At 41.4% G+C, this 15,432-nt stretch overlaps 1 protein-coding gene across 1 annotated transcript in view; it reads left to right on the top strand.

Annotated features, from left to right (window-relative positions):
• The first annotated feature begins 5,365 nt into the window (after positions 1 to 5,365).
• The window catches only part of LOC111145100 (dynein assembly factor with WD repeats 1), a 48,922-nt gene continuing 38,855 nt past the window's right edge, over positions 5,366 to 15,432 (top strand). The window contains exon 1 of the mRNA XM_022499744.1: positions 5,366 to 5,428. Coding sequence (XP_022355452.1) covers positions 5,389 to 5,428 — 40 coding nt within the window. The 5' untranslated portion in view covers positions 5,366 to 5,388. The remainder of the gene's footprint in view (positions 5,429 to 15,432) is intronic.

Consider the following 15,432-nt stretch of genomic DNA (forward strand, 5'->3'; position numbering starts at 1 on the left):
CTCGTTTTACGATTTACACTAATTATACTAATACAAACATAACTAGAAAGGTGTATCTATTGTCAGATATCACACAAAGGACTCCAAATTGCCTGTACGGGGGTTATCAGAGTAATTGTCGATATAGATTATCAATTTAGATGGGAGCAATGGGCACACACCCTTCCCCAATTTCAAACAAATCACCTTAGGAAAATAAATGCTTATCACTGTCATCATCACCCTGATACTTGCAGAGTGTTTCCGAACAAGCCCGACTCGGAGATAACAACCCCAGTAACTGGATGCCGGGATCATTCTTATCTTTCCGATGAGGAAACTGAAGCCTTAGGGCGTAGGGACCTTGCCTAAGAGCCCGCGGCTGGTAGATGGCCCGGTGAGGTCTCAGGTCAGGCATGCTGCTCTTCGTGACAGAAGCTACTGCGGACCAGCCCTGTTAACGCGGCCTGCAGGTCCTGGTAGGAGTAGCTCAGAGACTGTAAATGCAGTCCTGCCTAGGGACATGCCCCCCACCCATAAACACAATAGTTTCAAACCCACCTGAAGTCTGATCCTCTCTAGGAATGACTTCCTCCAAATTATCGTTTTCAGAATTAGACCCTTTATACCTGAAACATGCCTGGTACTGGCAGGCCCTCTAAATATACTTAGTGCATCCATTAGTGGCCCTTGGTGTCACTGGTTTTCCAGTCCCAGATAAGATCAGGTACTCCACAGGTCCTTCAGTGAGGTGGAGGCAGGAATGGGAAGAAGTTTCAAAAGCCCGGATGCAGCCCCTCTGGGGCAGCTGTACTGGGGTCCCACCTCCTGGGAGGCTCAGCAGATCTCTCTTGGTAGTCTTGGAAGATTCAGATCTCATTCTCTGTACTTTCTTTCCAGGAAGAAAAGGAAGGGGACTGGGTGCCCCCGAGACTAGTGATTATAGGGTCCCATTGATGCCAGGGCTCTTTCCAGGAGGAACTGGGTCAAATGGGAGCCACCATGTTCCACTGGAACTGCATTCCTGCCCATCAGTCTTGCCGCGGTGCTGAGCCAGATCCTCCAGGCTGACTCCTGCCTCCCTCCCTGCGTCCTTCTTCCCCTCCTTCCCTCTCTCTTCCACTTGGAGACATTCCCCCACCCCCAGCCTTCCTTCACACTCTGATATCCACTGGTGTCTCTCAGCACATCGGAGCCTCTGGAACCCAATTAGGTAGAGAATTCCAGTTTCTTCCCACACTGTTTCTGGGTCCTACTCACATCCTCGGATGTGACCAAGCCGCTTACTGTCCCCGACAATCAGGAAAGACTTCAGGATATATAAAAGGCCTGATGGTAGGGGCAGAGCGCCCACCTTCTCTCAGGCCTGGCCCACCATTGTAACATATTGTACCAACTGAGTGGTTTTCCAACTTTATTGTTCACCAGAATCACCAGAAAAGCTTGTTCAAACAGGGATTGTCAGGCATTCGCTACCAGCATTTCTGATCTTGTAGGCGGTAAGGTGTGGCAAGAATTTACATTTCCAGCAAGTTCCCAGGTGGGACTATGCTGCTGGTCCAGAGACACACTGAGAACAGAAACCCAGTGTGGCTTTGATCCACCAGACAGAATTACTTCGGGGGAGTCAAGTTAATGATACTAAAATTTTTTAAGCTTCTGGCTGTTTAAGGAAGGTGTCAGTGGGAAGAAACCCAGAGTCAAATGTTACATTTATATATACGAATCCTTTATGAATGGCGATTGTTGCTCTAGTGAGTCAATGGTCAAATCAATACAGAATGCAAGAATTGATGGAGAGTATGATATGACTTTTAGGAAGGTGTCTAGAGTAGCCCCGTGAGGAAGTCATACCGAGTCTGCCAGATCCTAAGATGAGCACCCTTCACTTGAACAATGTCGTTTTCTTTTTGTAGATTTCTGTACAGCATTCATGGCTAATGGCCGTGAATTAGTATGAAACAGACATTTACTCAGGTCGAGAGATTCATGCAGTGCCTTCCAGGAATGAGTACATGGTGAGTCAATTAGGCATAGCTTTAACCTCCACATAAGCCAAGGCCAGAAGAGAAATCTGTCTACACTCATGAACTTCACTTACTTCTCTTTGGATCACCACTTCATTTGCAGAGAAGCCTATTGCCTCCTGAAAGGGGGGCCGGGGGGACTTACACTGGATACTTGTGGCAGGATTCTGGGCTATCAAGTCAGAACACTAGGAATCCCATCAGCAGAGACTATCTAGGTGTTAGGGAGGAAATGTGAGAGAACTTTGGGACAGTAGGGATGTTTTGACAGATAAATTACTCTGAAGCAAAGACAGAGAGGAGGGCTGCTGACCCCTAGTGGGGATGGGCTCTGGAAAGATGGGACCTCATACCAAAGGCCTGTGTCCCAGAGTCGGTAAAGAGGGCCCTGGATATGACGTGAAGGTGGTGAGGAAGTTCTCTAACTTATGTGGGAGAACTTGGCTTAAACTCTTGGAGCCAAAGGAAGGATGTCAAAAGCTGCAGAGCTGGAATTTTTTTTTTTAAGAAGCAAAAGTACAACCTGTTAAAGTTTGGTTCATGGAAGTAGACGAAATCCTTTACCTGGAACAGAAAGACAAGAGCCACTTAGGAACTCCTGGAAATGGAAGGAGTGGTGATGATAGGTAGGTAACAGTGGTAGAGGCTCTTGGTCTCAACTAGAGGAAGATGGAGGTAGAATCAGAGGTGAAATAGGGAGTGAACTTGAACTTGGGGATCTCTTAACAAAAGTGGAGCCAGATGGTTCTGTGGTTGTTATCTATATCCTGGAACATTATGAAGCCTGGCTTGTTCTGTGGAAAACAAAGGCCACTTTTTATTTTGTAAGAATTTCAAACTTATGGAGAAGTTGCAAGAGTAGGACAAGGAACTTCTCAAAAAGAGTCCTGTGCCAGGCTGGATTCAGTATTTTTTTCTCAGTGGCTTTATTGTTTCTTATTCATCCACCTATCCAAACACACACACACACACACACACACACACACACACACCCCTACACATAAATATAAGATTTTCAAAACCATTTGAGAGTTGATTGGAGGTATCATACCCCTTTATCTCTAAAGAAATCAGTGTATTTTTTCTAAGAACAAAGACCTTGTCTTATATAATCATAGCACAATGATCAAAATCAGGAAACTCATTATTGATACAATATAATCTAAACTACAATGTCTCATTCAATTGTCCCAGTCATGTCCTTTACAGATAATTTTCTTCCTGGTTCAGGACCCAGCATCACTCAGTGCATTTATTTGTTCTATGTCTTTAGTGTCTTTAATCTGAAGCAGTTTTCAGTCTTTTATTTTTCTTGGCTTGACAGTTATTTCATACAATTTCTGTAACTTTGGTTGTCCTGATGTTTCCTCATGATTAAAGGGACAGGTTATGCTTTGCAGGAGGGAATTCCAGAGAATTGCTGTGTCCTTATCATTGCCTTGTATAGCGAGCTATGAATGTCAGTTTGTCCCTACATTGGGGATATTAACTTCTATCCTAATGGTTAAATAAATGGTGTCCACCGGATTTCTCCATTGTAAAGTTACTATTTTTTTCGAAGGCCTCATTTAAAATGTAACAAGCATAAACAATAAATGGGGAAACAAAATCCACTAAAGACTTTGTTCTTTTTTTTTTTTTAAGATTTTATTTATTTCATTTGAGAGAGAGAGTGAGATACCTGGGGGAGGGGCAGAGGGAGAGGGAGAGAATCTCAAGCCAACTTCCTAGGAGCAGGAGCCCAAGGTGGGGCTCAATCCTATGACCCTGAGATCATGCATGACAAGGAGATCATGACCTGGGTGGAAATCAACACTTAACTGACTAAGCCATTCTGGAGCCCCAAGACTTCTTGTTTCTATAGATGATCTCTTCACCCTTCCCCACTTAAACCTTTTCCAGAGTCTTAATGATTTGGGGAGACTTTGAGCTAGAAGGAATCTTACATTTCATCTGTTTTTTCTGTTTCTCAAGTGTGGGATGCTAGGATTTTTATGTGCTTCCCATTTGTATTAGGCTTAATTTTTCCATGCAGAGGTTCTTCATTTCAATGATCTCTGCAGCCTTCTGAGTACATGAAGTAGAAAGGCTACGTTGGGTGCTAGGCTATCTTGAAAATTTCAAATAGTTGATGATACTTCCCTACTGTTTTGTAGGGAAGGCCTTTGGAAGGCCTTTGGTTCATAGTCTCTGGTAGGTAAGAGTATAGGGTCATTCCATAGCATTTAAAAAATCGCATTTATTTTTACAGTTACCTACTGCTCCTCATCGACAACTGGGCAAAATTCTAATTTACAGGATTAACAGTAATTTTCTTGCAAACTTGCATTTAAAAGCGTGAAGTAAAATAAGTGAGTCAATTTGGAGAATTGACATGGAGACGATGAGGAGACGTGGCCCACAGTTGTGAAGACCACGAAGGAAGTGCTTACCTTTGGGGATATTCTGACTTAGGAATTTAGGTCAAATTCCTTATAGGAAATGGACAGTCTGGCCCCACTGATTCTTCCAGGGCCATCTTCCTCACGGGAACTGGACTTTACAGGCAAAGAACCGACTCTGGCAAGAAACCGAATAGGCCACAAAAAGGTCTGGGAAACCATATACCCTGGGTGGACAGTACCCTGTGGACTCCAGCTGACAGGCTTCTGAGGCACCTGCCCTCCCATCCCGCTTCTGTGGCTCACTAGTTGGGGGTGGGTGGGGGTCCTCACTTTTTCTGATGCTGGATTGTTGCATCCGTGAGAGGGGGAGGGAAGAAATGGTGCACCACTCAAACCTCTGTTAATCTCTACAGCGACAGGCGTATAAGGCGCCAAGCGCAGCGCACCACACAGCATCAGGAAATGTAGCCTGATACATCGTGGTCCTAATTCTTTTGTGGGAACAAGGACAGGGCATAAGGAGAGGCCCGGAATGGTGACCAGGAGGGGACTTTTCTCCCGTCCCTTCTCCTTGGAAACTCAATGGGCCACAGTGTGCGCGGCCAGCACTCCGTAGAGTGCTTCGCCCGTTGTGAAGTCACCCTGACTGAGAACGGGAGGGGTCCCCGTCCCTGCGCAGCCCAGGCTCCGACGGTGCAGACGGAGCGAGGGTGGCAGCGCTCTCTTCAGTGACGCGGCCTGGAGCCCCCGTCTCCCACCCTACGAACAAGCAGGCAGGCCCGGGCACCCGCAGGGGCAGGGCGTGCTCCCTGGCCTCGCCTCGCCGAGCGGACGCCCCCCAACCCGCCACGGGTCTCGGGCGCCGCAGACCCAACTACCGAAGTCTGTAAGCCCAGCTCCGCGCCCTGGATGCTCGCGCATGCGCGCCGAAGCACAGCTGCTGTTTGGCTGTTTCCATGGCTACGAAGAGCGTTGACCAGGGGTCTGGGAAGGAGAAAATGAAGCTCAAGGGCCTCCTACTCCGGTATTACCCGCCAGGTAGGGGCCGGGCCTCCTCCGTGCTGGCGTGGGTGCTGGGCTCTGGCCTTGGGAGGCTCCAGGGCGGTGGAGGGTGCGGGGACTCGAGGGGCCGGCGGAGTCCCCTAGCGGGTGATCCATGCCGGGGACAGAGAGCCAGGGGATTCCCAACAGGGCCCCTTGCTCCTTTGGTTGTTGAACACTGTTACTCAAAACATTTAAAGTGATTTTTAAGGAATTCTTTAAACTTTGAAGTTGCGGAGTTATAATGCTTTTCTGGCTAGTTTGGAATGGGGCGGATGGGGAGGGAGAGGTGGTGATCAGTGATGTCCCTAGAGATTGGTATCCGGAAGGGAAGACACTGACAAGGAGCACATTGCTTTTTATTTTAAACAGAGCAGAACGATCAAGTCAAGATGTGTTGAGTATGAAAAGGAAAATGCATATGCAACAAAGCATATTAATTGAGTGTCCGCATTCCAGACCATGCTTATCAGTTGACCAAACACGTTTATTGAGGGCCTGCCACCAGGCGCCCTGTGCCCCAGGGCTTTCAGCTTAAAGGTCACAGTCCTTGATTCCAATGAGCTGAGGAATTTCAAAATACACCCACAGAACCCTGTAGTTTTAGAGAGGGACAAACTTGTCTACTTGTCTTGTTTCACAGGTGAGGACATGGTCACCTTTGAAGAATGAGTGAAGACCACTGGTTACCCAACTCGTTAGGCACAGAAATAAGCGGAGAACTCTTGGTTCCAATTCAGAGCTCACTTTAAAAATAAGAATAGGGGCGCCTGGGTGGCTCAGTGGGTTAAGTGTCTGCCTTGGGCTCAGGTCATGATCCCAGGGTCCTGGGATGGAGCCCCTCATGGGGCTCCCTGCTCAGCGGGGAGCCTGCTTCTCCCTCTCCCTCTGCCTGCCGCTCCCCCTGCTTGTGCTCTCTCTCTCTCAAACAAATAAATTTTAAAAATCTTTAAAAAAATAAATAAAAATAAGAAGAATATAAAATTAAAAAGTCTACAAAACTTGCCACAAAGCAGTAGATGACCAAATATCCTTGCGGGATGAGAAGACTGGGCTTCCCTGCAACAGGAGGCCTGGCATTAACTCTCACCCATGTGAAGTTAACATTTGTAGTAAAATCATAACTCATTTCCTTCCTCTTACAATTACAATTAAAATAACATGAAAAGGCCCTAGATGTGAGAGGTAGCACATGGGAAATTGTAAATAGCTTGTTCTCTCGATGCATTCACAACTTTGGCTATGCTTGGTGTAGGCTGGGGCTGGTTCCCATAAATAGGCGGGCATGTGATTGACTGGCTTTCATTCATCCCTTTGCTGTGGAGTGTAGGTTAGGAAGGTGAGCTCTGGGATCATAATATCTGGCTCTCACCGTATACAGATTTTGTAGCTTGGGCAATTTGTTTCGATCCATCAAGTCACACGTTAGTAACAACGCCCATCCTAACCTGTCTGTTGACCCTTTGCAGCTACTCCCCCATTTATCTCTTTCCCTTCAGAGCAAACCTCCTTGGAAGAACAGCGTCCCGATTTCTCTTCTCTTCTGTCTTGGACTCACTCCTGTCGTGTTTCCACCCTCATGGCTCCCCTGAAACTGCACTCTTCAAGATCCTCAGTGACCTCCAACATCACTCAACCCACTGGCCGCCTCTGCCTCCTTCTTGTCCTGACCTGACAGCAGCATCTAATGCATTTGATCACTCTGTCCCTTGGCTTCCAGGACACACTGGTTTTTAATCCCACTTTATTGTGGCTCCTTCTTCATCCATCTTATTGGTGTCTCTTCCTTCTGATCTTAATGTTGGAGTGTCCCAGCACTCTGCCCTTGGACTTCTCTATCTATACTCATTGGTTAGGTGATCTCATCTATTTTCTCTGTTTAAAAACCTGAGGGAGTAGTCCTGAGTACCTCATGGCCTACCTGATTGTTCACTTGGATACGCAATGTGCGTCCTCTGCTGTTTTTTTTTTTTTTTTTTTTTTTTTTTTCCTTAGCGCTATCTCAGGGCAATGTACCACAGTTTTACCTATGTATTTCACCTGGTCACCCCAACTTAAAATAAAAGCTTCCTGAGGTTCTGGACTTCATCTATTTTGTTTATTAGTGCATCTCTAGCACTTAGAGTAGATGGAGATGGGTCAATAAAGACGAGCTCACATATTTGTTGAATAAACAAGTTTAATGAGATAAGGTGTGTTGAGTAGAATGCTTTCAGCTCCTTCTGAAGTGGGAATAGGTGAGACAGATGATCTGTAAGATTCACTCCAGCTCTGAAAGTCCAGGATTCCAATGGCAATCTCCCATTCAATAAGGCTTTGGACTTAAACTTGCAACTATTGCCTTAATGATTATCTTCTAATGAAGTCATATCACTTAGCATGTTAGATACTTAATTTCTGAATTCCAGTCTTTGGTGAGCCATGTGTTATATGCCAGTTTCCAAGGTACTACTGAATAGCAGGTGGGTGTTGAAATAACATTATCAAGGAGGAAAAAAATCACTCACCACTGAATCATTCTCATGTTACCTTTATCCCTTCTGCAATTTTGTTTAATCTCTTAGTCCCCAGATTTCAGTCCTCCTACTTTCTTTTGAATAACATATGGGTCAGGAGCATTCCACTGTTGGCATCCATGGAATTTGTCCCTCTGCCTCCTAAAAGTACATGGCAGTAATATGGCTAATCAAGCATGGGCATTCTCTTTTTATCTCATTCATTAATTCATAAGCTCTTCACTTCACGAAGAGTAGGTGTTGCATACGTGCTTTTCAACTGACTCAGGCATGACAGTCTTTGTCTTTTACTTCTTGTGTGTAGGCCCCTAGTGTTTTGGGCCATGAGAAGGAGTTAAGTAAACATTAATTAGACTCATTAATATTCTGAGCACTCTAAGGGTCTTTGTTGGTTGAATGTGATCGGAGTAAGGAACACTCACATCTTTTGAAGCTTAGTCTTATAGTACATTGCAGAATTTGCGGGGGAGAAGCTTCTTAAGTGTTCTTGGGAATCCTACCTACTGCACAAAAATTCATGGAGAACATTAAGGTACTGTGGGCAACGATCACTGAAGAACAACATGTGCTCTGGGGAGCATCTTTGTCTGTTTTCTGCTTGTGTTCTTCACTATGCACAACCCAGTTTCTGCCTCAATACTGCAGCTCAGTGGTCATGGGGAGGGTGAGCATTTGACCTTGATGTTTTTTAACAGCGGAACCGTCCAATGCACAGGTTTCAGATTTTGCACTTTGTTTTCTAAATCCATCTGTATAGTAACACAGCTAATTTTTAGTAGTCGACTTTAAAGACTTTCAACATTTTTTATTTTATAAGAAACAAGATAACCGTGAAGAAAAGAATACAGTATTTTGTGAATTTGCTAAAATTATTTAGTGCATCTCCTTAGAATAATGCTAATTCTTTCCAACCTTTCTCTGAGTTACAGATTAAGATTATATAATTTACCTACTGTTTACACATCATTTATTTACTCAACTATTTATCGAATGCCTACTTTCCTTAAGAATAAATAGTGCATATTGAGTACTCATATATAATGAAAAATACTTAAAATTACAGAACAGGAAGGAAGCAGTCCTTAATGATAGTGATACCTTAAGCTGATAGAAACTTCATATGTTATTTGAATTTTCAAATAACCTTGTGGAGATCTTGATCTTGATCTTCAGGAGTTTATATGTTAATAATGTTAATCTCTATCATTTTTCTCCCTTTTCCTCCATGTTCTAATTTTTCTCTCTCTCTTTTTTCTATCTTAAGAGTAATATTTACTTTTAACAAAATTCTGAAAAATACATAAAAGGATAACTAAGAGCATGCTCAACCCACTGAAGGTATGATGACTTCTTTTTTTTTTTCTTTAAAGATTTTATTTATTTATTTGACATAGAGGAGGGATCACAAGTAGGCAGAGAGGCAGGCAGAGGTGGGGGGGAAGCAGGCTCCCTGCTGAGCAGAGAGCCCGATGTAGGGCTCGATCCCACGACCCTGAGATCATGACCTAAGCCAAAGGCAGAGGCTTAACCCACTGAGCCACTCAGGCAACCCTGGTATGATGGCTTCTTGAAGGGAGCCACCTGACATGTCTACCACCAGTAAGAACTCCTATTTCCTCAACCTGGCTAGTATTTAGTATTATCAGTCTTTGCCATCTTTGCAATTCTGATGAGTAAAAATTATATCTCTTTTTGTATTTTGTATTTCTTTTCCCAGTTAAAATATTGGGAATATTTTATTTTTGTATATTTATTGACCATTGTCGCTCTCTGTTTGCAAACTGGCCTTTCCTGCCTTTTGTCCATTTTCTTTCTAAAAATCATTTTTAGGCTTCTTTATAGTAAGTTCTTTAAGCTTTGTATTTATAGTTGAAATTTTTTTGCTGATTATCATTTATCTTTAACTTTGTGGTATCTTTTCCTGTATAGAAGCTTCAATTTATTTCAGACAAATGCATCATTTTTTTCTTTTTTAGGTGTTAAGTTTCACATCATGCTTAAAAAGCCAGTTGCTGGGTGCCTGGATGGCTCAGTGGGTTAAGCCTCTGCCTACAGCTCAGGTCGTGCGTGATCTCAGGGTCCTGGAATCGAGGCCCAAATCAGGCTCTCTCCTCAGCAGGGAGCCTGCTTCCCCCTCTCTCTCTGCCTCCCTCTCTGCCTACTTGTGCTCTCTTTCTCTGTTAAATAAATAAATAAAATCTTTAAAAAAAAAGCCAATTGCTTACACTAAGATGTAAATATATTCTATTATTTTGACCATTTTGTATTTTGTTTTTAATATTAAAATTTCGAATCACTCTAGAATATATTTTTGTATCTTGTGTGGTAGCAATCAGTTTTATAAATTTTTCCAAAATCCAACTTATTATTATATGATTATTTATTGCATAATTTATTTTTCCCCATTAATTTAAAATATTACCTTCAGTTTATTTTTAAACTCCCATATATAAGGGATTCTTTTATGTTGATCTAAGTCACACTTATATTGACTAGAGTCACACTTTTTTGTTTTACAGTTTATTATAATATATGGTAAATTTTCAAATTCCAAAAAATAAAGTCATTATAATTACTTTAATCCATAGATTGATTTGACATGTTTATAATATTACATTTTCTCATCTAGAAATGTGTGTCCTCATTTATCACAGTTTTCTTTTATGTTCCATAGTACAACTAGGCCTTGCACATTTTTTGTTAATTTTATATTTATGTGTTCAATGCAATTATAGATGTGATCTTTCCTTTACTTGAACCTTCCCTTGTCAATGCATCTAATTCTTACTACTTCCAAGCTTCACTTTTTGAATTTTATTTATTTTTTTCTAAGCCCTTTTAAATCTTTTCTAGAACATGCAACATATAAATAGGTTTTTAAAAAGATTTCCACAATGTTGTAATTTTTTGAAAAGGTTAGTTACAGTTGTTTGCCTGCTGTATCTGGGTGCTCTGGTCATTAAAAGCACATGGAATGATTTTTTGGTTCTAAAACCTTATACTTCATTACACAACAGATGCTTGGGTTTACCTACTTAAGTTGTGCCAAATCCGTGCAGCATGACTGTGTTGAGATGAATTCCTCCCGAGAGTGCAGCTGTGCTGTCATGTGAGTGGTGACGTCTGACCCTGGGAAATAAGCTCTGTAGGAGAAGCAGGATTGAGGAGGAAGATCCAGGACTTGTTTGAGGTACTGGTGAGATACACATGCATCTAGAACACAGAAGTTTAGAAGGGAGAATTACAACTGGTAATTGTTGGCATACTGATGGTAATCAGAGCCATGGGTATGGGTGAATTTATACAGACAAAAAAAATGTAAAGTGAAGAGAGAATTCCTAGACCCAAACCATAACCTAAATCAGTATTTAAAGGTCAGTTGTAAGAGGAGGAATCTGTAAAGGAGAATGAAAATTAACAAAAGCTTCTGCACAGCAAAGGAAACAGTCAAGAAAACAAAGAGGCAACCCACGGAATGGGAGAAGATATTTGCAAATGACAGTACAGACAAAAGATTGATATCCAGGATCTATAAAGAACTCCTCAAACTCAACACACACAAAAACAGATAATCATATCAAAAAATGGGCAGAAGATATGAACAGACACTTCTCCAATGAAGACATACAAATGGCTATCAGACACATGAAAACATGTTCATCATCACTAGCCATCAGGGAGATTCAAATTAACACCACACTGAGATATCACCTTACACCAGTTAGAATGGCCAAAATTAGCAAGACAGGAAACAACATGTGTTGGAGGGGATGTGAAGAAAGGGGAACCCTCTTCCACTGTTGGTGGGAATGCAAGTTGGTGCAGCCTCTTTGGAGAACAGTGTGGAGATTCCTCAAGAAATTAGAAATAGAACTTCCCTATGACCCTGCAATTGCACTACTGGGTATTTACACCAAAGATACAGGTGTAGTGAAAAGAAGGGCCATCTGTACCCCAATGTTTATAGCAGCAATAGCCACGGTCGCCAAACTGTGGAAAGAACCAAGATGCCCTTCAACGGACAAATGGATAAGGAAGATGTGGTCCATATACACTATGGAGTATTATGCCTCCATCAGAAAGGATGAATACCCAACTTTTGTAGCAACATGGACGGGACTGGAAGAGATTATGCTGAGTGAAATAAGTCAAGCAGAGAGAGTCAATTATCATATGGTTTCACTTATTTGTGGAACATAACAAATAGCATGGAGGACATGGGGAGTTAGGAGAAGGGAGTTGGGGAAAATTGGAAGGGGAGGTGAACAATGAGAGACTATGGACTCTGAAAAACATTCTGAAGGGTTTGAAGAGTGGGGGGGGTGGGAGGTTGCGGGAACCAGGTGGTGGGTATTAGAAAGGGCACGGATTGAATGGAGCACTGGGTGTGGGACAAAAACAATGAATACTGTTATGTTGAAAATAAATTAAAAAAATGGAAAAAAAAAGAAAAGTAACAAAGTAGACAGATTTAATAAAAGCCAATGGATAATTGTATCTGAAGAAGGAGATTTGGTCATAGTGTTGATTATTTTGAAAGTCCGTGTCGTAAAGATAAGGACTATCAATTGCATTAAGCATTCTGGGGGTACTCATCCAATCATCTGTCAGTTAGCTCATGTATTCAACAAGCTCTGTTTGAACAGTTCCTGTGCACCAGTTTCATGGTAGACACTAGGGATAAAGGGAAGACAGATCCAGGAGGGCATCGTCTGGTGAGTCAGATGTGGAGAGGATGGAAAACAGAAAGATCATAAAGACAATGGGGAGGGGCAGACCCCTTTGAGGGAGAAATGAAGGCCAGAGAGGGGAAGGTGTAAATCCATTTGACAGTGTTGCTTGTACTTGAAACTGGCCAAATCATGTGCTTACTGTGCGTAAATCATCACGACTCATTCCAAGGAGGATATCTTACACTTCCTCCTGGAAGTATAAAGAAGCATATGGTTTTCTTCTCAAAGATGTTACAGTCTCACCAAAGAGAGAAGGCATAGATGTAATTTAATTAATATAAGGTGACTATGTGTCACAAGGCAGTATTTGATTATTCACTAGATAATAAGAAATACTTAATGAGTTTCTAGATGCCAGGTGCTTTATATACATATTATTTAATTTCAACCAGAAAAATGAAAGTATTATCTATAAATGAGAAGACTGAGGTATAATGAGATTACTAGTACCATGAAATAAGTAGGGACTTGAGCTGGAACTCAAACCTGGATCTGTTTGATGCCATGTACACGCCTTTTCAACTCCACCTCATTCTATCTCAATGGTTCAGTGCTCTAGAACATAAATATGTGTTTGATGGAATTTCCCATTTTCTATTGATCTAAAATGCTTCTAGAATCACATCTGTTGTATCAAATATATGATCTTAGGGGAGCGATTCTCACATTGTAGGAGGACCCTTGCGGGCTCCTGTGCCTTTTCAGTGGGGCCTCAAGGCCAAACCTCTTTCCATAGTAACAATAAGATACCTCTTGGTTTTTTCACGATGTTGACATTTGCATTACTGGTTACAAAAGCACTGGGAAGTGAAATCTCTGGAAATTTAACTCCACATCAGGCGGTGGCAACAAATTTTCATAGTGGTCATTGTATTCCTCACTGACACAAACTGGTGATAGGACAAAAACCTCCTCAGTTTCACTTAGGAATGCCCTTGATGAATTGGTAAAACTTAATAACATAGTCAAAATCTGACCTGGGAGTACTTGCATTCTGCCCGATGAAATAGAAAGTTCTCATTAAGCACTTTTGCTGCACAGAGATGTTTGATAGTTGTTTTGAGGAAAACACTTGTATGGTCATGTGACTGAGAGATGAACCAGCCATTTTCTTCATGGAACACCAATTGTACTTGAAAGACTGAAAAACAAATGCGGCTTTCAGACTTGGACATTTGGAAGACATTTTGTTTGCAAATGAGCAAAGTGAGCCAGGAACTTTGAGGCCAAACTGTCAGCATTTCTTGCCAGTGATAAAATTTGAGCCTTCAGGCAAAAATGAGAATTTCAGAAAACTTGGATCTACCATCATGAGTTGGACAGCATACCGACCCTGAAAGAGTTTTCTGATGGTAGATATTGGTAGTGATATTAACAAAAGTGATTTTTTGGGTGGATATTGTGTGATGATATATGTCAACATTTAGAAGATGTATATAACTCAGTAAACGAATTTTTTCAGATGTTTGATGCGTGATCTGAATATTTTTCAGATATCTGATGCATGATAAATCACACATGAATAAAAGATCCTTTGAAAGTGTGAGATAGACCAATGGATTTTAATATAACAGGATATGAAGAATTAATTGATGTGGTTTCAGATTCTATATTGCAACAAATCTTTATGAATTACTAGTTAAGTTTTAATGCAGTATTAAAGAAGATTATCTACAATTACCTGGAAATGCAATTAAAATAATTTCTCATTTTCCAACTACATATCTGTGCATGACCAGATTTTTTCCCATATACTTCATCTGAAACTCTGTGTAGGAACCACTTAAATGCAGAAGCAGAGATGAGAATCCAGCTGTCTTTCAATAAGCCAGATATTAAAGATACGTGCTAAAGTGTAAAATGATGCTACTCTTCTTGTTTTATAAAATGTTATGTACATTAGCATGCTATGACTTTATTATTATTATTTTAAAGCAGTTTAATAAATAATTTAAAATTTCTCAATTTTAATATGGAAAATATTACAAAAACAAAACCTCTTTGGTGTCCTCAATAATTTAAAGAGTATAAAGTGGTCCTAAGGCCAAAACTTTTGAGATCCACTGGCCCATATTTATAGAGGTAGTACAGTAAAGTGGGTAAGAGACTCTTTATTTTTTTTTCTCCTAATAAATTATCTCTCTGTTGTTCAGAATGAATATATTCTATTGATCTGTCTTCAAGTTCACTGATTCTATCCTTTGTCATCTCCATTCTCCTACTGAACCTATTTAACAAGTTTTTCATTTTGCCCATTGAACTTTCTCATTCTATAATTCCCATTTAGTTTCTTTAAAAAAACTTTTATTTATCTGGGATTATTTTATTTTTTCATTTGTTTCACATGAATTTGTAAGTGGTTGTTTTTAAGTATTTTCGACATCTCCTTTAAGGAGGTAGTCAGATAATCCCAGCATCAGATTATACGTGTTTGTTGATCATCTTTCTCTGGTTCTTGGTGTGATGGGTGGTTTTTTAATTATCCTGGGTATTGGGGTCTAGTGATTATCTTTTCCTGTTTATTGTATCCTGGACATTTTGGTTCTTACATTAGGAGACTCTTGATCCTATCTGAATCTATTTTGACAGACCTGTCACCATGTTTAGATTTAGCATAGAGGTTCTGTCTAGCTTGTGCGCTTCAGTTCCAATGGTAGCTTAAGTTTATGAGCCCTTGCAATGTTAATCTGGTCTGCTTCGTTTTTTTGGTGCTGCAAGGTCTCTGGCTCAGTTCTAGCTGGTGCCACCTGCA

This window comes from Enhydra lutris, unplaced genomic scaffold, assembly GCF_002288905.1.
Source record: "Enhydra lutris kenyoni isolate GAN:26980312 unplaced genomic scaffold, ASM228890v2 scaffoldscaffold1, whole genome shotgun sequence".
Lineage (NCBI taxonomy): Eukaryota > Metazoa > Chordata > Mammalia > Carnivora > Mustelidae > Enhydra > Enhydra lutris.